The sequence below is a fragment of the Rutilus rutilus genome (genome assembly GCF_951802725.1).
Source record: "Rutilus rutilus genome assembly, chromosome: 14".
Taxonomy (NCBI): domain Eukaryota; kingdom Metazoa; phylum Chordata; class Actinopteri; order Cypriniformes; family Leuciscidae; genus Rutilus; species Rutilus rutilus.
In genome coordinates, this window is record NC_140219.1 from 32,053,475 (window position 1) to 32,077,368 (window position 23,894).

Genomic DNA, 23,894 nt, shown 5'->3' on the forward strand with positions numbered 1-23,894 from the left:
AAGTTTTCCTACCGGCCTAAAAAAAAAAAAAAAAAACATAAAAAAATGGCAGAAATAGGAAGAGAAGTATGCTAGTATGATGTTCTGAAGTCAGCAACTGCTACCATCCATGTCCCCCCCACCCACACACACACACACACACACACACACACACAATGACAGTCTATCTCTAAATATATATATAAACTTATTTTGTTTTATAGTATTAAATTCTTTTATAATGTTTTTTTTTATGCTACAGACTCTCACTTGATTCAGATACAGAATATGCTTGAAAGCACGCATAAAATAAAGATAAAACTATACATGTCAAGTCATCTTCATTTATATAGCGCTCAATGTAGATTGTTCCAAAGCGGCTTTACAGTGATAAAAATCCAGTCTATACGTCCAGTCTGTCTTTCTGAAACTCCACCCTCTTACAAAACCTAAAAGGAAGTGAGTCATTATTTCTGCCTTTCAGCTTTACTGAAAGCTAAAACGAGTCAGTGTTGTGAAGAACAGAGGAGCACACTTTATAGCATTTTTGTTTATTTCTGAATGAAACCAGATGAGATTTTGATTGTAATGGTTAATTAAACCAAAGTTCAGAAAGTGAAAGTAAATTGTAGATCATTGGATCTTTTACAAGACGAGGAAATGTATTCAAAATCTGTGGAAGAGCTTTCTTGTCCTGTTTGCTGTGACATCTTCAAGACTCCTGTTCTTCTGTCCTGTAGTCACAGTATTTGTAAAGAGTGTCTACAACAGTTCTGGAAAACTAAGAAAACTCAGGAGTGTCCTCTCTGCAGGAGAAGATCCTCTAGAAGTGAACCTCCAGTTAATCTAGCGTTAAAAAACTTGTGTGATTCATTGATAAAGGAGAGAAATGAGAAACGTTCATCAGGATCTGAGGAGATCTGCAGTTTACACAGTGAGAAACTCAAACTCTTCTGTCAGGAGGACAAACAGCCTGTGTGTTTAGTGTGTATAGACTCAGAGAAACACGACAATCACACATTCAGACCCATCAGTGAAGTGCTTTCATCTTACAAGGTAAGACACATATCTCTAATTTCATATGCTGAATACAGTGCTAAACATAGAGTATTATTTGTGTTTACAATAGACCAGTATTTATTTTTACTCACACTAAATCTCTGACTTTCTACTGATATAAAATCGACCTTTTATATTTATTTAGGGCCTAAACTTATTCACCATAAATTTGTTTCCTCGCCACAGCCAAACCGTTCGAGATATCAAAAATCCGTCCGCAATTTAGCATCCTCAATGTCTTGACTTCATGCTGACCAAGTTTGGTGGGGATTGGATGAATTCCCTAGGGCATCAAATTCCACAGCATGCGTTTCCAAACAACCCATAATAGCAGACTTCCTGTTGGGCTGGCATAAAACTTAGAGCACAAAAGTTATTACTTGAATCCCTCACTATAGCAAAACCGTTTGAGATGTTTAATATCCGTTCTCAATTTAGCATCTTTAACACACACACACACACACACACACACACACAAATGTTTCCAACAATATATAATATAATGAACACCAGGTTTGTTGTGCCTTGTAAGCAGTAGGCTATGCACAGTGCATTTCAAACGCGATCGCTCTCCAAATATGATACATTCAAACGCGATCGCGCTCCAAATATGATATATTCAAACGCGATCGCGCTCCAAAATATGAAACATTATGGTTACCATATTATACATATCTACGTTTGAGCAGATATCCACAAACACAGTAACAGTAAACACGGGTCTAAATATTATAATATTCACCATATATCTAGCAACAGTTTAACTGCAATGTGAAATTTATGCAACAATAACAAACTATGTAATAATTGCTTACCTTACATCTTTCTTGTCTTCAAATCGCGTTCTTCTTCTTCTGAGGTAAATCCAATGTAAGCTCACGGCGCGACTTTCAAACTCGACGAAAAGCAGAAACTTGTGAAGTTTGTTGGTGCTTTGTTTTTGAGGTAATGAGCGCGTTCGCGTTCCATGTGGAGATTTGCATGTGAATGTCTTTTGCGCTCGTAGGCGTGGTCAAATTAAAAAATAATTAGGAAGCGTTTGAGAAGCTGGACATCTTGTTGGTTTTATACAAATTACTTAAACATAGAATATTTGTTTTCAGTTTGAATCCGATCATTTAAAAGTACACACTTAAATGTTTATAAAGGTATATGGCTCATAAATGTGTGACAAGTATTTGCTGAGTTTGGTTTCAGTTTATAGACATGCTCAAGAAAAAAAAACAAAATGTTTTGATTTGATTGTAAGTGGACACATACAAAAGTAGAAATATCACAGATTATTTTTTTATATTTCTTTTTTTCTGTATGTTTACCATAAATGACGAAGTAATTTAAGTTTATAGTGCTACAATGTGAAGAAAATCCAGCAAAACGCGCGGGCGCGTTTGTCGACCTCAGAGGGTTAAAGGGCACCTATTATGCAAAATTCACTTTTACATGGTGTTTGAACATAAATGTGTGTTGGCAGTGTGTGAGCAAAACCACCCTAGAATGATAAAAATCCACCCAGTGTTTTTTTTACAATCTCAATAAATCATAAGCACTGTCTCAGAATGAGCTGTTCTCAAATTCGGTGCAATGTGAGGTAGAATTGCGCAAGCCCCTCCCACGACTCCTTAGCCCCTTTCACACAGAGATTCCGGAAAATACACGGATAAAGTGACCCGGGATTTGACCCGGGTTCATTTGATTTTGGTTCATTCACACTGCCAGTGATTTTCCGGAATCAGAGAGCGCGTTCACACACAACCCGTGTATGTCCCGGAAAGACACGTGACATCGATGTGACTTGTAATGTCTCAGCAGCGTCTTCAGTTTGCTTATGAGCTGCGATTTCTCTCTCGAGAAACCACGCTTATGCATTTATTTCTCTGATTCGATCATAAAATTGCGCATTTCGTACCGTTTCACAGCTGGCAATCGATCCCGGCTTCAGCGTCATCACTACGACACGGCATTATTACGGCTTTTGTTCACACAGCGCGCGTCCCGGGACTGAACACGGCAATGTTACTAGGTCTCCAACCCGGCATCGATCCCGGCATTAAACCCGGGTCGTGTTTGCGTTCACACAGAAGGCGTTCCGGCAATTTCCCGGGTTCAATGCGCTGTGTGAAAGGGGCTTTTGATTGACACTGCTGTTTGAGCCTAGACCCACCCTGAGTGAGCTGGACACAGAGTCCACCATTGTTCGAAGCTGGAGCAGCTGTAGACAAGAATGTCTCCTAAGCGATTGAGGTGTGCTGTTGTTGGATGTAAGAATGAACATAGCAGTCTTCATTTACTCTTGTTGTTACTCGAGGATGGATCTGTACTGTTTGTGATCCAGCTTACGGTCTCCGGAGCGACAGGACTAACGTTACTGATCACGGCAGAAATGAAAGTGAGAGCGCGCACTTTATGACAGCTCATCGAGTCATTTTACGGATATAAGGTTTACCAGTTTATTTAGCACCCACTGAAAAGGTGTGTATATACTGTATTTGTTTACTGTTAGTTGTAACAAGTGTTTTGTGTACTTCGCTGTGTATGTTGTTGATAATGAAAGGGAGAGAGAGCGAGAGTTTATGGATAAGACTTTAATACGCACTTCTTATACTGTGTTTATTCAGGTCTTACAGTGATTCTCTGGAGTAAAACTAACGCTCATCTTTTGTGTGATGTACAATAAACTTCACTGAACTCATCAGTATAACGTTATTTTGGTCATCATTCGGACGGGGTTTGCTACAGCAGGCTTGTATTAATAGTGGATAAAAGCAGATGACAAATAAGTTATAACCATAATTAAACTACACTATACCTGTTCTATCTCATACAGCATATATTCTCTGGGCATTATTGTCAGACTCTGAGTCTAAATGAACACCGCAACTGAGAGTTTCTGTTCTGATATTATCAGATGAGATTGTCCTGACTGAAGCGCGAGCTCGTGAGGCTCCGCCCCCTGGGCCTTGCAGCAGCAGTTAATTTGCATTTAAAGGGCACACACTAAAACAGCGCGTTTTTCTGAGCCCCCAAAAAATGACAATTTAAACTGTAAAAACAATTTATGCTGTAAAAAATGATCTGTTGGGTATTTTGAGCTAAAACTTCACATACATACTCTGGGGACATCAGAGACTTATTTTACATCTTGTGAAAAGAGTCATAATAGGTGCCCTTTAATGTATTTTCATCATGTTGAAAAAGTTTGGTGTGAATAAAATAAACCAGTTAGGAGGAGTAGCTAAAAACGCTCTCGGTTACTAATGTAACCTCGGTTCTCTCTAGATGAGGGAACGAGTGTTGTTCCCTCATCTGTGATAGTGATTTTCTACGGGAAAATCCCTTTTCTCGAGAATACTGAAGCCAAAAAATTATCCTTAATTTTTGCATTAGTTTAAAACGCATTGCTGCATAAGCAGACCTAGGCGAGGCAGCTTGCGCGCCTATTGGTTGCTCTGCAGCAACTGCTGCAACCTATCGAGGGACTGCCCGTGACGTAAGCACCAATGAGGGCGCGGGCGCCCGTGCACGTCACGTCCCGCCAGAAGGGCCGTGGCTTAAGACTATATAAGCAGAGTCCAGATAGGTTGTTCTTTGGTTTTTCATACTAAAGCGAAACCAGAAAGTAGCACAAGCACGGCAGGGTTACGCAACACTCGTTCCCTCATCTAGAGAGAACCGAGATTACGTTAGTAACCGAGAGCGTTCTCTTACGAGAGTACTCTTCGTGTTGCGTAAGCTAGCTTACGCTACGGGAACCCAATGTAAAACGCTGTGCACGCTAGTGATGTCCACATATATATTCCCAAGGGCATGTGCCCGGGATACACATAATAGTGGTTATATCTGGGCCGACCGGGGTGGGCCTATGAATATAATTAACCATTCCTGAGTAGGGGGAATGGGTGCTTAGTATGGTAGAACAGCCGGGATAGACATCCGTGGGCTGAATCTCTTAAGAATGATTAATAACTGCTTGTCAGTCAGAAGACATCTGAGCCCGAGGGACAGATGTGAGTGTATAACTACAGTCAGGGGGAACAATCAGCCTGATTTGTCGATTTAGTTTCCGTGCCGGCAGCACGTACATAATACACAGTCTGCGCAGATCTGAGTCGAGCAGAACAGTACGTGTTATGTTAGACTGGCAACAGTTTAGCCTGTAAGGCGGGAACTTCCAGGTTATAAAACCTCATAAATGTAGACGGAGAGGCCCAGCCTGCCGCCATACAAATATCCTGGAGTGAAACTCCGCTGGACCATGCCCACTAAGAGGCCATGCCTCTGGTGGAATGAGCTCTGATGCCCAGAGGACATCGAAGGCCCTTAGACCTATAAGCTAGAGCGATAGCGTCAACTATCCACCTGGATTGGCTCTGTTTCGACGTGGCTAGCCCTTAAGTACGGCCACCAAAAGAAACAAAGAGCTGTTCTGACTGCCAGAAAGCAGCAGACCGTTCAACGTATATTTTTAATGCCCTGACAGGGCAGAGAAAATTCACATCGCCCTCACCATCAGGTCTTGGGAGAGCTGACAGTGAAATGACTTGTGATCTGAACAAGTGTAAAGCACTTTGGGGACATAACCGTGTCTTGGTTTGAGGATGACTTTGGAGTCATTAGGCCCAAACTCAATGCACGTAGCACTCACAGAGAGCGCGTGGAGGTCACCCACTCACTCGCTTAACTGAGGCGAGAGCCACGAGGAAAGCGGTCTTAAACGAAAGATACCGCAGATCCACGGACTGAAGTGGTTCGAAGGGTTCGCCCTTCATGGCATCCAGGACCATGGAGAGGTCCCAGACCAGAACCAGAGGGGGCCGGGGAGGGTTTAATCTCCTAGCTCCTCTCAAGAAGCGGATGATGAGATCATTCCTTCCCAGTGACTGGCCATGCATAGGTTTTGTAAACGCTGCTATGGCCGCCACGTATACTTTGAGCGTGGAGGGGGACCTGCCCTCGTCCAAAAGCTCCTGAAGAAAGAAGAGAATCTCCGTAACGCTACAGCGTGCCAAATCGCACCTCTGGCCTGGGAGAGGAGATCCTTCCTCACCGGAATCGGCCATGGGGTCGTACTCGCTAGCTGCATCAGCTCTGGGAACCAAACTTGGTTCCTCCAGAGCGGCGCCAAAAGGAGCACAGAGCATTCGTTCTCCCTGATTCGCTTGATCACCTGTGGTAATAGCGCAATCGGAGGAAACGCATAGAGCGAGCGGCTGGGTCAGTCGCGGGCCAGCGCGTCCCTGTGTTTCATGAAAAATATTGGGCAGTGCGCGTTCTCTGATGATGCAAAGAGATCGATTTCCGCTCTGCCGAAGGTGTCCCATAGTAACTGGACTACCTGAGAGTGCAGGGACCATTCCCCGGGGAGAACATTGTCTCTGGACAGCATGTCCGGGCCCACATTTTGGCAGCCTGGTACATGCGCTGCTCTTAGCAAGCGCAGATTGTGCTGGGCCCACACGAGGAGGCGTTCTGCCAGCATGTGGAGGCTCCGTGACCTGAGACCACCCTGACGGTTTATGTAGGACACCACCGCCATGTTGTCCGTACGGACTAAGACATTGTGGCCCTTTAGGAAGGGGAGAAAATGTCCCAAGGCGTTCTCGACCGCTTTCATCTCCAGACAGTTTATGTGTAGGCGCCCTTCCTGGGCTGCCCACAGGCCAAACACCGGGTTGGAGGCGTCTGTCGAGATTACTTTTTGTTTCAAGACCATTCCCAGATCCACGCCTGACTGATACCAGTCTGTCACCTTCCAGGGATCCAGTGCTGTAACACAGTTCTGAGTCACCCTGAGGCGAACGCGGCCGGAGGTCCATGCTCAAAGCGGGACCCGCGTTTTCAGCCAGTGCTGGAGAGGCCTCATGAAAAGCAAGCCCAGTCGAAGCACTGCCGAGGCCGAAGCCATAAGACCCAGCATCCTCTGGAAGCACTTGAGAGGAAAGATGCTGCGACCTTGAAAGACGCTACCAAGCGCTGAATTTGCAGGGCGCGCTGTGACGTCAGCCGCACTGTCATTGACACAGAGTCTAAGTCTGTCCCCAGAAAGGACATTTTCTGGCTGGGAGACAGCGAGCTCTTGGTCCAGTTGATTTGGAGACCCAAATCCTGTAAATGGTCGAGTAATAAGGCTTTGTGGGCTATCAGCTCTGCCTCTGACTGCGCTAGAATTAGCCAGTCATCCAAATAGTTCAAAATTCGCATCCCTTGATGTCTCAGGGGAGCGAGCGCTGCGTCCATGCACTTCGTGAATGTACGAGGTGCCAAAGACAGACCGAACAGCAGGACGGTGTACTGATAGCTCTGACCCTCGAAGGCGAATCGCAAGAAAGGCCTGTGATGGGGCGCTATTTGAATCTGAAAATAGGCATCCTTCAGATCCACAGAGATAAACCAGTCTCTCGGGCGAATTTGCGCGAGAATTTGTCTGGTCGTGAGCATTTTTAACGATCTCTGCATAAGGGCTTTGTTTAACCGTCTGAGATCTAGAATGGGTCTGAGACCACCATCCTTCTTTGGGACGAGGAAAATACCTGCTGTAGAAACCTGACTCGCTCTATATCAGAGGGACAGTTTCTATAGTCCCTTTTTCCAGCAGTTTCGCAATCTCGGTGCGGAGTAGGTGTGCTACTTCATCTTTCACCGTGGTTTCGACCCTGGCTCGAAAGCGTGGGGGTCTGCGAGCGAACTGCAGTGAATAGCCCCATTCTATAGTGTTCAGTACCCAATCTGACACGCCCGGGATCATTTCCCATGCCTTTATGCGTAAAGCCAGAGGGAGAATGATGTTCGGGCTTTGGTCGCTGTGTGTGTGTGGCACATAGCATACAGCGTTTGCTAGTGAGCGCGCGCTCATGGAGGCGCGCGCGCTCTGCACAAACATAACACAATTTGTGTTTATTGATGGGTTCTCTGCACACAGAACGCATTTTGTGTTTATTGACGGGGGCTCTGAGTGAGTGTGTGTCACAGAGCGACCCGTGTTTGTGTGTAGGGGTGAGCACTGTAAAGCGGGCACCTTTTCTAAATCTAAAACACACACGGCGTGAGCCGGTTTTATTGATGTGGGCCGTGAATGAGTGTGCAACACTGAATGGGCCGTGCTTATGTGTAGGAGTGAGCACTGGTAAGTGGGCACAGAACCTACATTTATAACACCATCGGCGTGAGCCGGACAAACAGACATAATGCTGTTTTTGAGATTTATTTGGGCGGCCGTGAAAACGGCCTTTGGGTACAGGCGAGCATGTTGTGTACATTTACATTTATTCATTTTAGCTGACGCTTTTATCCAAAGCGACTTACAATTGCTAGATATGTCAGAGGTCGCACGCCTCTGGAGCAACTAGGGGTTAAGTGTCTTGCTCAAGGACACATTGGTGTCTCACAGTGGATTCGAACCCGGGTCTCTCACACCAAAGGCATGTGTCTTATCCACTGCGCCACCACCACCTAGGGCTGGGACGGTATGGATTTTTTCTTACCGCGGTTGAAAAGCAAGAAATTCCCGCGGTATTGCGGTAAACCGCTTTAAACCTCATATAATTCACCTCAGATCTTGAAATGAAACAAATGGAAACAAGAACGTTCAAACTGTGAACATACAAGTGTATTCTTTGGCAAATATTGTTTTAGTAACTCAGTAGCCTATGTATTTTTAATAATGTTTAAATGGTGTAATATTTGTGAATTTAATTATGTAGCCTACTTATCCATTTTCTTGCAAGTGCCGTCAAGATTCCTCTCTGGTGCTGTGAGTGTGCACTTGCCGCGACTCCGCGAGGGTTAACAAATGCGGTCTTCACGTGAGAGAACTGTGTTAAATAAGCACGAGGTCCTGCTTTTACTTTTTTTTATTTACGGTGCGGCTTGGACGCGGCGTCCGTCGAAAATAGACTAGGCGCCTATCTTTAGCGAAGCGGCGCGGAGAGAGCTTCTGAAACGCGCCGCGTCGTGGCTGTTGTAAACACAAGCATTGACTAGAGTGGGCGCGATCAGCTCCGCGAGCCGCGTCGCAGCCGTAACGCGCCACAGGGGTTATAGTCAATAGCCTACAAATGGAATGAGACTCGACCATCTCCGTCTTCCTAGTGTGGTCAGGAAGACTTTGAGGGCTCAGGTTTCAGCGCTATCTTGGGCCTGGGTCCCCGGGAGGGAGGCGGCCTGTGGCGGCTTGAAGAGCGCGAGCGCTGCTGAAACTCTCTCGGCTGACGGCGCTGTGAAGCTGGCTGCGGAGGCGCTGATTTCCGGCTGGGCAGCTGCTTTGAGCGACCCGTAGCGGAACTAGAGTGCTTCGGTAAGAAGTGCCGCATGGCTTGTGTGGCTACCGGTTCCTCGACTGGAGGAATGCAGAGGTAGCCCTTGTCTTTCGCACCGTCAACATGAGAGAGCGTCGAAGAGACAGTAGACCGCAGCCTGGCAGAAAATGGCGCCCTCCAGCTTTTAGTCAGCTCCTCGTGGAGTTTCGGCAGGAAGGGAGCGGGCCTCGTGTGAGGCGTCGAGCGACGACCGGGCAGGAAACAGCCGACCAGCCTGCTGGGCGCGGGTTCCTCGGGCAGCGACCAATCGAGGCCGAGGTCCTCCACGGCCTTGGTGAGCAGGAGGAGAAGCTCTGAGTCGAAGCTAGCCCGCACATCGCCCGACCAGCCTTCGCACTCTGAAGTCAGAAGAGAGCAGCTGTCCTCTTCTGCGTCGTCCCCCTCAGACTCGATATGCACGGCGGGGGCGGAAGGGCGCTGGCCGGCCGTGATAGAGGTGGGGGATCCAGAGAGCGATGCACACGGGGAGATATCCGGCATGCAAGCGCTCGCAGCGGTGGCCTCCGGTGTTCTCTGTGAACGGCGCTTTTTACGGGCTTTTTGGCGGGGTCCACGTTGAAAGATGCTAGACGAGCCCGCAGGGTCGACATAGACATCTCCTCGCATTCCGGGCAGACGCCCTGGGAAAGCGCGTGGTCCGCATGACTTCGTCCCAGGCAGGAAACGCACAGGATGTGGTGGTCCCTGTCGCTGAGGGTGGCTTGGCAAGAGCCGCACTTGGTGAAGAGAGGCATTTGCAACAACGCCTCGCTCTTTTAGAAAAGCGTGTGTAACGTAACACGCCAGCAATGTAAGGATATCGGCACCGGATAGCGCAGCAGGAACGGCGGCTGAAGCGGCGAGAGATGGCGCGGCTTCTGAGAAGGCTCGTCCCACTGAAGGCTCTTCGATGGCGCAGGCTTCTCCGGAGAACAGCGAGGTGTGACCACTTCGCTGAAGAGATGAAAAATCAAAGAACAACCTATCTGGACTCTGCTTATATAGACTTAAGCCACGCCCCTTCTGGCGGGACGTGACGTGCACGGGCGCCCGCGCCCTCATTGGTGCTTACGTCACGGGCAGTCCCTCGATAGGTTGCAGCAGTTGCTGCAGAGCAACCAATAGGCGCGCGAGCTGCCTCGCCTAGGTCTGCTTATGCAGCAATGCGTTTTAAACTAATGCAAAAATTAAGAATAATTTTTTTGGCTTCAGTATTCTCGAGAAAAGGGATTTTCCCGTAGCGTAAGCTAGCTTACGCAACACGAGAGTACTCTCGTAAGAGAACTCTGAGTCTGAAATATCCAAAAAATCCACATTCAAACCAAAATATCTGACTTTCCTGTTGCTCGGAGCTAATGACTGTAAATTAGAATTGAAGGCCCAAACTTTGACCTTCTGATGTTCAAATCTTCTTGAATGTAACAGCATTGGCACGAAACATTGAAAATAGAAATGTCATGGGTTATTAATATTTTTTCATTAATAATATGTGATTAATTACAAGACACACCAAAAAGTGATTGATACTAACATACTTTCTCTTTCTGTATTTGTATTTGCACAACCACAAAATTACAACTACATGGATACAATAATTAAGAATTGGCCATTGCAAAAAAAAAAAAAAAAAAAATGTTTAAACCTCTTAGAGCTGCATAAGTTTCACATATTTTCATCTTAACCTGTAGGAGGAATTTAATACAGCACTGACGTCCTTACAAAACAAGCTCAAACATGGAGAAGAAATGAAGAAAAAGTGTGATAAAACTATTAAACACATCAAGGTGAGGATATAAAGAGTTAAATACTCAACATTCACACACAGAGTTTATTATTGACATTAGTGGAGTGTGTGTTCATACAGCGCTGACTGAAGTGAATGTGATTTGATTTCAGTCTCAAGCTGAGCACACAGAGCGTCAGATTAAAGAAGAGTTTGAGAAGCTTCATCAGTTTCTCAGAGACGAAGAAGAAGCTACAATCACTGCACTGAGAGAGGAAGAGGAGCAGAAGAAGCAGAGGATGAAGGAGAAGCTGGAGGAGATGAACACACACATCTCAGCTCTTTCACACACAATCAGAAACATGGAGGAGATGATGAAAGACAATGACGTCTCGTTTCTAAAGGTGACAAATCTTTGTGCATAAAACAACTTGTATAGAGAGACTCATTGATAATAAGAGTGTTTGATAAGATATTAAAATGTTTTCAAACTCTATTTTTTCCAGAACTTTAAAGTCACGATGGAAAGGTAAGTGAGCTGCTCGTATCTCTTCTCTCAGTGGATCTGAACTCAAATTCACTGCAGTTCTGACTCCTGAATGTTCCTCAGAGTCCAGATCTCACAGCCGGATCCACGGATGAGTTCTGGAGCTTTGATTCATGTGTCGCGTTATCTGGGTAACCTGCCGTTCAGAGTCTGGAAGAAGATGCTGGAAACTGTCCAACACAGTGAGTCTCAGCAGATTTGACACCAGTGCAGAAGATAGTTCAGTTATAAACACACACAACATCAACATTTGATAGAAATATATTTAACAATTACTTGAATTTCTAAGTGAATCTGAACTGTATTTCAGAAAATCATCAGATCATACAGCGAACTCATAATTAAAAGTCTATTCCTCATAATCTATATTTATGTATTACGATACAATAGTTAGGGTGACCATACGTCCTGTTTAACCAGGACATGTCTGGCCAGGATTTCGAGATCGCCCAAAATGCCCGGGATTCAGCTTTTGCTTTCTACAGTCACCATTCATTATGTTTACATTATTACATTATTTGACACTGACACATACGTGCCAGCTTTGCAGGTCACCCTAACAATAGTGTTTATTGATGATATTAAAAATGAAGCCTCAATCAATTCTGACAGTAACTGAGAGACCATTGTTAAGATAACGTCATTTATGATTTCTTTCAAAAAAGTCTTTATTTGTGTTTTACATTTATATTTCTAATACATCATATTTCATCCTGTAATCTGATGTTATTCTCTTTGCAGCTCCGTTGACTCTGGATCCAAACACAGCAAATCCTCGTCTCACACTCTCTACTGATCTGACCAGTGTGTTGTACAGTCGTGTAGGTAAAACACTTCCTGATAATCCAGAGAGGATTGATGAGTATGCATGTGTCCTGGGATCTGAGGGCTTTAACTCAGGAACACACTGCTGGGATGTGGAGGTTGGAGACAATACACTCTGGATTCTTGGAATAACCACAGCATCAAACCAAAGGAAGGGAGATTTCTTTGACTCTAATGTCTGGCGTGTGCGATACATGAACAGCAAATACACCTCACAATCCCCAGAGCAACCCGTCACTGTCTTAACTGTTAAACAGAAGCTTCAGCGTGTGAGAGTTCAGCTGGACTATGACAGAGGAACAGTGTCATTCTCTGATCCTGTAACTAACACACATTTACTCACATTCACATCCACCTTCAACGACACAGTCTTTCCATTCTTATATAATCGCTGCACAACTTCTCCTCTGAGGATCTTACCAGTTAAACTGTTAATAACAGCAGAAAATCACAGTTAAATCTGATTCTGCTTCTAGATTAATTCAGTTTTGCAAATTATGCTTCAATAGCAACACTGTAATCAAAGGGTCTCACTGATCAATCACACTTATATGTAAAATTTAGAGCCAACTTAACCCTTGTGTGTCCTTAAGGACATTTTTGCCCTGTGGTAATTCCAACTTCATCCATTTTGGCACAAGTGTTTATTTTTATTGGAATTTTCTTATTTTACTCTCATCTTTTTCTTTCATGAATCAATTGTACACTAGTAACACAACATATTTACACTCAGGACCTTATGGACAAAAATATCCCCACAGAAACCTACATTTTTTAATTTATTTTAAATTTTTATCACAGGGCCATTTAACAAACAAACATTTAACATTTTTATTCTTTTGGGAAAGGTACAAAATTTTAATTTGGACTTTTTCACAAGATGGCGCCATTTTCTCAGGTTTGGCCTATAAAGCAAATACTCGCTTTATTCATGTTCTCTTACGAGAGGTTCTCTCGTACTGCGTAATAGCTTACGCTCGTTTTCCACGAGATATTGAAGCCAAAAATTATCCTTAATTTTGTAATATTGTAAAACGCGTTGCAGCAGCATGCAGACATGGGCGAGACGGCTCGCGCACCAATTGGCTGCTCTGCGGCAACTGCCGGCAACTCTTAGGAGCAGGCCGTTGCGAGCCTCGGCCTTGAGTGGTCGATGCCCCAGGAGCCTGCACACAACCGACTGGACGGCTGTTTTCTGCAAGGGGACCATGCTTCGCCGCCTTCGAGACCAGCGCCTTTTCTTCCTGAGCTTCATGAAGAAGTCCTGGAGCGCCCCCTTTTCAGCCAGAATGCGTACTTCCATGTCAGCAGCATTCTCCGTAGTCGACGGTGCTAAAGACAAGGGGTACCATTCTCTCCCCCCGTGGAGGAAGCTGTAGCTGCCCATCTTTGCCCGCCCTCTGCTGGACGGCGTGCTAAGACGGCGCTACCATCCAAAGCTTGCCGCACGACGTCAGCCTTGCACGGTCGCGCTTACACCGCCGCCGGGCACGCTGTCTCTGCGCTACACTCCATGGCCATACTACAGATCTTCCAGGCCAACCTTCTCCGTAAGATGGACGAGGAAGGACCGGAAGCTGTTAGCCTGCCGGATTTGAGGAGCGTGAAGGATCTCGCCCTTCGCGCCACTATAAATCGCACAAATAAAATCGACTCACGTCGATTGTGCACTAGATGTAGTGAATGTGCCCACGACCCAGTGCCCACAAACACTACACACTGCATGTCTCACGGTTTCTGTAAAAACGAAACCAACGCACATACAGTCTGCCCAAGCAGACGGTGTTTTCAGCGTTATGAATGGGCCCGCTGTCCCGCGCCCTCATTCGCTCACAGACATGATAAACCCAACGGGGTTCGCCCCGCTCGCTCTCTCTCAGCGTACCGCTATATGAGAGCAGAGCACGGGCAAGCTGCCCGCTGTTAGAGCCCAGATATCATTCTACCCCTAGCTACTCACGAGAACGCATGGGCAAAGCTTCCCGGGATATCAGAGTGGGTGCTGAACATTATAAAAAGAGGCTATTCGCTACAGTTCGTTCGACACCTGCGACGTCACGCGACGCGAACCTAAACTACGGTGGAAAAGGAAGTAGCACACCTACTTCGAGCCGAAATAGCGAAACTATTGAGCAAAGGGGCTATAGAACCCTTATCACAAGCTCAAAGCGAAGGGGGCATGTACAGCAGATATTTTCTGGTACCCAAAAAAGACGGGGGTCTCAGACCCATTTTAGATCTAAGACAGCTGAACAAAGCACTTCTGAAAGACGGTTCAGAATGCTCACAACCAAGAAAATCCTCTCGCAAATTCGCCAAGGGGACTGGTTTATGTCAATAGATCTGAAAGACGCTTATTTCCAAATACAAATAGCGTCACGTCAGAGGCGATTTTTGAGATTCGCCTTCGAGGGCCAGGTATATCAATACACAGTCCTGCCGTTTGGCCTGTCCCTAGCACCTCGTACATTCACAATGTGCATGGATGCAGCACTCACACCCCTGAAACTCCGGGGCATATGAGTTCTGAATTATTTGGACGATTGGCTGGTTCTAGCTCGAGCTCATAGAACACAGGACCATATTACTCGATCACCTCGAGAATCTAGGTCTCAAAGTCAATTGGGCGAAGAGTTCGCTGTCTCCCAGTCAGACAATATCTTTTCTGGGTACAGAACTGGACTCGCTGTCTATGACAGCACAACTGTCGCCACAGTGCAGACTGAGTATTCAGCGCATGACGAAAACTTTTCGCCACGGCACTTTAGTCCCGCTCAAAAAGTTTCAGAAGATGCTGGGTCTCATGGCTTCAGCATCTCCAGTGCTTCAGCTGGGTCTGCTTTGCATGCGCCCGCTGCAGCGCGACGTGTATGGAGTTTGGGCCTAATGACTCAAGAGTCATACTCAAACCAAGGCACGGGTATGTTCCTAAATCCCTCAACACACCGTTTAGGGCACAGGTGATTTCCCTGTCGGCCCTGCCGGTCTCTGAAGAGGAAGGGGACGCGGGCTTACTTTGCCCGGTCAGGGCGTTAAGAGCCTATGTGTCTCGCTCATCTGTTTTTAGACAGACGGAGCAGCTCTTTGTTTTGTTCAGCGGACGTTCTAAGGGACTAGCTGCGTCAAAACAGAGTCTATCCAGGTGGATAGTTGATGCTATAGCGCTAGCTTATACATCTAAGGGCCTGCAATGCCCGTTAGGTGTCAAAGCGCACTCCACGAGAGGCATGGCCTCGTCGTGGGCTTGGTCTAGTGGGATTGCCTTACAAGATATCTGTATGGCGGCAGGCTGGGCCTGTCTACATTTATAAGGTTTTACAACCTAGAGGTTCCCGCTTTGCAGGCTAAGCTGCTCTCGGTTTAATAATTCAGTATTGTCTGCCCGATGCTATCGGCTCAGGATGCTGAAACTGCTAGAGCATCGATCGCTGATCGACTATATACCTCTGTGGGCAGTGTGTAAGTCCCCTAATACTTATCAGTCCAGGCCGAGTTCGCCCTGGCTGTGTGGAACACTTGATATAATCTGCTCTTAATAGAGCACTATATTCTACAGGAATGATGCTATTCTAGCCCATCTTCCCGGATTCTCTGTGAGTCCCTTATGATTATGCACTGTATGAGCCCCGGGCACCTGCCCTTGGGACCTTAGTATTGAATCTCAGTACGCACAGCGTTTTACACTGTGTTCCCCTAGCGTAAGCTATTACGCAGTACGAGAGAACCTCTCGTAAGAGAACGTACTCGGTTACTAACGTAACCTCAGTTCTCTCTAGAGAGGGAACGAGTACTGCGTATCTTGCCGTGCATGCATCACGCTCTGGTTCGCTTCGGCGATGAAAAAACAGCTAGACCAGCCTCCCGAGGCTATATTTATAGCCCAAGGCCCCGCCCGTTTCGGCGGGACGTGACGCAGTGGGCGTGAAGCGCCCTCATTGGATCTGACGTCATGAGGGGTCTCTCTCGATAGGCTGGTGCAGTTGCCGCAGACCAGCCAATGGGCGCGCGAGCCGTCTTGCCCATGTCTGCATACTGATGCAACGCGTTTTACAATATTACAAAATTAAGGATAATTTTTGGCTTCAATATCTCGTGGAAAAGAATATTTCCCCTAGCATAAGCTATTACGCAGTACTCGTTCCCTCACTAGAGAGAACCGAGGTTACGTAAGTAACCGAGTACGTTTTCTTCTTCTGCGTATTTGCGTATCAATTGGATAAATGATGCCGTTATAATTGTAATTATAAGACTGGGGGTAAAACCAGTACTGATTACCAGGGCCCCAAGGGGAGAGAAGGGCCCTTGAAAAGTCTGGAATATATTTTATTTTACCTGGATATTTTCATTTCCTAATTAAATTTCCTAATGAATGTCAGATGAAATGTAAAGTTGGTGTATTGGCTGAATAACTTGGTTGATTGACTGACTGGTCCCACCCCTTGCTAATGCGCCAAATGGTTTAGTCCATCTGCACGCATTTTGTTTATGTTTGTTAGTTGAGCATCTGGTGGAGCGCAAACTTATACTGTAGAAATGTCTTTCTCAAAGAAAGCCAAATCAGACCACCAAAAAAGAAAGGAAAGACAGGAGAAGGAAAGAAAACAAATGAGTGGAAACAATTGGTAACTGACTTCTTTTCAAAGAAAGGTGAGCACAAACTAGAACACGAAATCTATAGGCCTAATGCTAAACTGCTTGAATATCTCTGCAGAACATACACTTTCAGATGATAATTTGGTGTACATGTAATCTGAGATAAAGGCTAAATAAATAAACTGTACACTAACAATGTTGTTTGCATACACCACACCATTATAATAGCCTAAATTGAAACATGTTTAAATGAATAGGCTATAATATCTAAAATTAGCAATAATTAGCAATTTTATAGCCTACATTGGGAGTTATACAAATTGAGGAACATGGGGGCCCATCAGGACTGCCTATGCTTAGGGCCCGGGATCTTGTGCTACGCCCCTGTGTGTGTGTGTGTGTGTGTGTGTGTGTGTGTGTGCGCGTGTGTAATATTTGATAGAGAAAGTTTCTACTGCAAATCACAAATCACAGCGGAAAGTTTATACTGAACCCAAACTAAATCTCATTGAATCTCACTTTTTTTTTTTTTTTTTTTTTAACACAACTTGTTTAGATTCATGGCTTTTATTTGGTAGCAGTTTTAAGTTTAACATGTTTTATTAAATATACATTTTATAAATATATATATATATCTTAATAAATTTAAACCTGTAACTTTTTATTTTTTCACTTTTGTAACTTTTTTCAACAATAACCTTTCAAGAGTCTTCTTCTTCTTCTTGAGCGTCTTCAGAATTAAATTTGTGCTCCGAAGCTTCAAATGTTTATGACAGTTTATTTTTTGACAGACATTTTTGTCCTCTAAAGACCTCAGAGTAACTTTATACATTGTTAAAAATGTATCTGATTTCTTTGAGAAAGACGCATAAAAGTTAAAAATCTGATTTCTGTATTATTTTTTTTTTATTATTTATTATTATTATTATTAGGCTATAATAAATTTGATAATTAAGTAACCATTAAATAAGTCATAAAATAATGAAAGTATGTTTAAATCCACGTTTACAATGTAAGACAATATAAAGTGTTGACAGATTTTAGTCATAGACCCTTTTCAGATTTCCGGGTTTCTCAGAAGCAGAAGTCGTCATATTTGGGGAAACTTCTATAGCGGTGAATGAGAGACTACATTAAATATATTTTTCGTGTTTCCATTTGCTCAAATGGCAAAAGAAAAACTCCACAATAGAGTTTTCACAAGTTTCAAAAAGAGAGAAAAAATAGAGAGGGATTTATAACAGCAGTCAGAAGAGAAAGATGTCAGTTTATCCGTCACTCCCACAGTCACTGTATTAGAAAATCCTCACAGCGGTAACTCGTTTTTTTTTTGGTAATTTGATGCAAATGTAATATAATACAATGTATAGTGTTATAAATGTAAATACATTAAAAAAAAAAAGGAAATATAAAAAAAACTTTTGATTTATGATGCTGATGACCGTTAAAACAGTTTAGAGTCAATTGGATAAATTATTTATTTTACAGAAATCACTGTGAAAAGGGTTCTTCTTCTTGCCAGTGAAATCCTCACGTTCATATGTATATTATCCTATTACTTGAGCTCTGGAAATTATGAAATCACTGTGAGGCAAGCAGCTGTTTATATATTCATGCAAAATGATTGACAGAATAACAAGACTAGATGCTTTCAGACCGTTATTTAGAACATAAAAAAAAAAAAATCAAATTTGTAATATTATTAATGAAAGGTTTAATTTGGTTACAGTGTGACAGATTTTCATCATTCAAAAATGGGATGCACAAAACTGTCTAGCAGGCGTTGAAAAAATATAAAGTTATGATTAAAAACATTATAATACTAACATTATAATTTAAAAAAAGCACCATACCAGATGCAAAATGATGCACTTCAATGGATAATAAAGGGGTCCTTGATCACGTATTATCATGATGTTTTTGTGTCCATATTGCTTGGCATGATCTGTCTGGAAAGCACTGAGAATATACATTATAGATGAGGTGGTGTGGTCACAGGTCACATACGTAGCTGCTGGAAAAGGAGAGGATCCCTTATTTGGGTTTCTGACCACCAGCTCGTAGACGTAACAAGGACCTGTGCTGTGTTTACTTTTCTTCACAATGCTTCCTGTTGCATCAAGATATACTATGTCGTCTTTACATCTTTGGTGGAATATGTCAATGCTTTTCTTTGACCAAAGCATCACACCCTTAAGATGAAGGATCACTTTCTGGATAACCTCATCCGGCTCATCTCATCTGGAGACTGAGTGTTTCATTTTTATGTTTCCTGTCCTTCATTCATTGTCTCCAGGAAATGGATTTCAGAACACCTAGCGATGGAGCCTCATCTCGACAGCCAGACTCTACCACAGATTCTTTAAGGTTTTAAGATAGAGAGCCCTTGGTAGTGTTGTTTGCAATTGCTGATTTATTTCCTTTTGGTCATCGGCTCATACCGGTCGCCTTTGCAGCTCTGTTTTACTGTGAACTACCATGTCACCTCTGAACGACACCTGTGCTTTAAGTGTGTCATAGCCGGAGAGCCGACGCGTCCAGGCGACGCAGAGGATCTGGCGGGATGGCCGGCTCTGGCGACTGAGGTGGAGGCGGGGACACAGATGGGCACGGTAGAGAGGGGGGGGGGGGGGGGGGGGTGCAGTCCAGAGGTGAGGGAAGGTCGACGAGCGACCAAGGTAGACCCGAGGGGACGAGGGAGCCTGCCGGAACTGGTGACCAGATGGGCCACGGTGGAGCTGAGGGAGGTAGGAGCCAAGGGGACTTTAATGGACTGTCTGGCTGAGGTGGAGTCCTGGTTATGGAGGTTGGAGTTGGAGACCGGGGATCCACTGACCAGGCTGGAGCTGTAGGCCGGCAGACCCACGGCGACTCCACCTCCCTAAAGGTGGAAGGAGGAGCTGAGGGGCTGGCAGGCAGTGGTGGAAGAAGGGTTGAGAGGTGGTAGATGGGAGAAGGTGGGAGAGGAAGGCTGGCTGGGAATTCAGAGACAGACTCAGGGACAGAAGATTCGGGTTCGGCAGGACTGACGTGAAGCTCTGGCTCATGGCGTGAACAGTCTCTGGCTCGGCGGGCGGGACGAGCCTCTGGAAGAGCGGTCTCGGTAGGACGAGACCCTGGACGGGCGGTCTTGGGGGAATGAGACCCTGGACGGGCGGTACCGACGGGACGAGCCTCTGGAAGGGCGGTCTCGGTAGGACGAGACCCTGGACGAGCGGTCTTGGGGGAATGAGACCCTGGACGGGCAGTCTCGGCATGACGTGAAGATTCTCAGGCTCGGTAGACATGATGATAGGAAGCTCAGGCTCGGTATCAACGTCAATTAAGTCCATTTCTTCGGGACTTTGGATGAAGACAGGAACAGGGGACTCTGGACTCGGACGAAGACAGGAGGTGTGGTGATGGAGGCTGGTGACAGTGGTTGAGCGGCGATGTTCGAATCAGCCTCACCCACAGTGAAGACGATACGTGATGTGATGACAGGTAGACAAGTCCAATGAAAACAAACTAAACAGAACACAACTGTGACACTAATAGGGCAACCATTAAAACATAACATGCCTTATGCAATTGTGTATCAGTTATTAATTAACCTTTAATAATAATGTACCAGCTGACAGAATTCACTGTGCAGTTTACAACATTAGTTTTTTTTTCTTGAGATAAAATAACATAATATATCTATGTATATTGAAATTAACAGATATTGAATCGAAATCGATTCGCAAGCTCGATTCTCACTCCAAGCTGAACTCAAAAGATGGCAGCCCTGGAAGATGGTGATGTAAGTTTTCCTACCGGCATTAAAAAAAAACAACATCTGAATTCAGAAGACCATACTAGTATACTACTCATACTTCATTTACCATATTTCTACGGCAGAAATAGGAAGAGTGGATTGTTAGAATGTTGTTTTGAATTCACCAAGTGATACCATACGTGTGATTACCATTACAAGATCTACTAGGATGTGCTAGTCATTATTTCTGCCTTTCATTTTTACTGAAAGCTGAAACGAGTCAGTGTTGTGAAGAACAGAAGAGGACAGATTATATTATAGCATTTTTGTTTCTGAATTTCTGAATTAACCCAGATTAGATTTTAATTGTAATAGTTGTTTACTCTTTAAAGCTGCATTATGCAGCTTTCCGATTTCTTCGCTGTTTTGAAGCCCAAAGTTGCAAGGGTGTTTTTTCGTCTCACAGGCGCTCGAGGGGTGCGAGAAGACCACCATTCAACCCGAAAACAGTCATATAACCATTCCAATGACTCCGAAGCTGTTCGGTTAAGATAAAAACGTTTCTTAGTTCACCTTTAAACCAAATTTCAGAAAGTGAAAGTAAATTGTAGATCATTTGATCTTTTACAAGACGAGGAAATGGATTCAAAATCTGTGGAAGAGCTTTCTTGTCCTGTTTGCTGTGAAATCTTTTAAAACTACAAAACTAAAACTTAAACTAATTAAAACTAAAAACCTTCAAATTTCAAGCTTTTAATACTTCTTCAAACTTTGGTACTAACAAACCATCTTTCTTTCTTTCTTTCTTTCTTTATCTATCCATCTTTCTTTCTTTCTATTTATCTATCTATCTTTCTTTCTATCTATTTATCTATCTATCTATCTTTTGTAACTTTATCTATCTATCTATCTATCTATCTATATCTTTCTTTATCTATCTATCTATCTATCTATCTATCTATCTATCTATCTATCTATATATCTATCTATCTATCTTTCTCTTTCTTTATCTATCTATCTATCTATCTATCTATCTATCTATCTTTCTCTTTCTTTATCTATCTATCTATCTATCTATCTATCTATCTATCTATCTATCTATCTTTCTATCTATTTATCTTTCTTTCTTTCTAACTTTATCTATCTATCTATCTATATATCTTTATCTTTCTCTATCTATCTATCTATCTATCTATCTATCTATCTATCTATCTATCTATCTATCTATACACTAAACTTTAAGCTTTTAAAACTTCTTCACACTTTGGTACAAACTATCTTTCTTTCTTTCTAACTAATTAATCTTTCTTTATTTCTCTTTTTCTCTTTTCTTTCTTTTGTCTTTCTAACTCCAAACTAAATTCAAATGTTAACAGTTGGAGAGGCTCATTAGACTCCATCAGCTGCCGCTCTATGTACTATTTCTAATTCATCGAGACTCATTTTCCATTCTATCTAATATTTCTAAACTGAAAACCTTCAAAGTTCTACAAACTTTTAAAACTACTAAACTAAAACTTAAACTAATTAAAACTGAAAACATTCACACTTTTAAAACTACTAAACTAAAACTTAAACTAATTAAAACTGAAAACATTCAAACTTTTAAAACTACTAAACTAAAACTTAAACTTAAACTTAAACTAATTAAAACAAAAACCTTCAAACTTAAAGCTTTTAAAAATTATTCAAACTTTCTGGCAAGGCTTTTTCATGCCAACTTGTTTGTCTACAAACTTTTTCATCTAGTTTTTTGTTGTTGTGTCTTTTTGTTTTTGTAAAATCTTTGCACTTTTTGGTGATTTTAGGCAATTTGGTGTTGGTATTTGGGTTTAGGGTGGGATTAGGGGAGAGGGGATAGGGTGTTGGTGTTTGGGTTTAGGGTGGGATTAGGGGAGAGGGGATAGGGTGTTGGTGTTTGGGTTTAGGGTGGGATTAGGGGTGAGGGGATAGGGTGTTGGTGTTTGGGTGGGATTAGGAGAGAAGGGATAGGGTGTTGGTGTTTGGGTTTAGGGTGGGATTAGGAGAGAGGGGATAGGGTGTTGGTGTTTGGGTTTAGGGTGGGATTAGGGGAGAGGGGGTAGGGTGTTGGTGTTTGGGTTTAGGGTGGGATTAGGGGAGAGGGGATAGGGTGTTGGTGTTTGGGTTTAGGGTGGGATTAGGAGAGAGGGGATAGGGTGTTGGTGTTTGGGTTTAGGGTGGGATTAGGGGAGAGGGGATAGGGTGTTGGTGTTTGGGTTTAGGGTGGGATTAGGGGAGAGGGGATAGGGTGTTGGTGTTTGGGTTTAGGGTGGGATTAGGGGTGAGGGGATAGGGTGTTGGTGTTTGGGTTTAGGGTGGGATTAGGAGAGTGGGGATAGGGTGTTGGTGTTTAGGGTGGGATTAGGGGAGAGGGGATAGGGTGTTGGTGTTTGGGTTTAGGGTGGGATTAGGGGAGAGGGGATAGGGTGTTGGTGTTTGGGTTTAGGGTGGGATTAGTAGAGAGGGGATAGGGTGTTGGTGTTTGGGTTTAGGGTGGGATTAGGGGTGAGGGGATAGGGTGTTGGTGTTTGGGTTTAGGGTGGGATTAGGGGTGAGGGGATAGGGTGTTGGTGTTTGGGTTTAGGGTGGGATTAGGAGAGAGGGGATAGGGTGTTGGTGTTTGGGTTTAGGGTGGGATTAGGAGAGAGGGGATAGGGTGTTGGTGTTTGGGTTTAGGGTGGGATTAGGGGAGAGGGGATAGGGTGTTGGTGTTTGGGTTTAGGGTGGGATTAGGGGAGAGGGGATAGGGTGTTGGTGTTTGGGTTTAGGGTGGGATTAGGGGAGAGGGGATAGGGTGTTGGTGTTTGGGTTTAGGGTGGGATTAGGGGAGAGGGGATAGGGTGTTGGTGTTTGGGTTTAGGGTGGGATTAGGAGAGAGGGGATAGGGTGTTGGTGTTTGGGTTTAGGGTGGGATTAGGGGTGAGGGGATAGGGTGTTGGTGTTTGGGTTTAGGGTGGGATTAGGAGAGAGGGGATAGGGTGTTGGTGTTTGGGTTTAGGGTGGGATTAGGAGAGAGGGGATAGGGTGTTGGTGTTTGGGTTTAGGGTGGGATTAGGAGAGAGGGGATAGGGTGTTGGTGTTTGGGTTTAGGGTGGGATTAGGAGAGAGGGGATAGGG

At 44.3% G+C, this 23,894-nt stretch overlaps 1 protein-coding gene across 1 annotated transcript; it reads left to right on the top strand.

Moving 5' to 3' along the window:
* The first annotated feature begins 246 nt into the window (after positions 1–246).
* On the top strand, positions 247–13,420 carry LOC311303472 (E3 ubiquitin-protein ligase TRIM39-like). The gene is made up of 6 exons (XM_084429983.1): positions 247–1,035; positions 11,018–11,113; positions 11,226–11,456; positions 11,559–11,581; positions 11,663–11,781; positions 12,341–13,420. Exons 1-6 carry the CDS (start codon positions 640–642, stop codon positions 12,880–12,882), a joined length of 1,407 nt encoding a protein of 468 aa, XP_084286109.1. The 5' UTR covers positions 247–639; the 3' UTR covers positions 12,883–13,420.
* Positions 13,421–23,894: the final 10,474 nt, after the last annotated feature.

What these genes read in the sequence shown, in the direction of transcription:
- LOC311303472 (XM_084429983.1), top strand. Translation starts at nt 640, where the DNA reads ATGTATTCAAAATCTGTGGAAGAGCTTTCTTGTCCTGTTTGCTGTGAC. An exon ending in AAACTATTAAACACATCAAG is followed by an intron (nt 11,114 to 11,225) that starts GTGAGGATATAA and finishes ATTTGATTTCAG; the next exon opens with TCTCAAGCTGAGCACACAGA. An exon ending in GCTGGAAACTGTCCAACACA is followed by an intron (nt 11,782 to 12,340) that starts GTGAGTCTCAGC and finishes TTCTCTTTGCAG; the next exon opens with CTCCGTTGACTCTGGATCCA.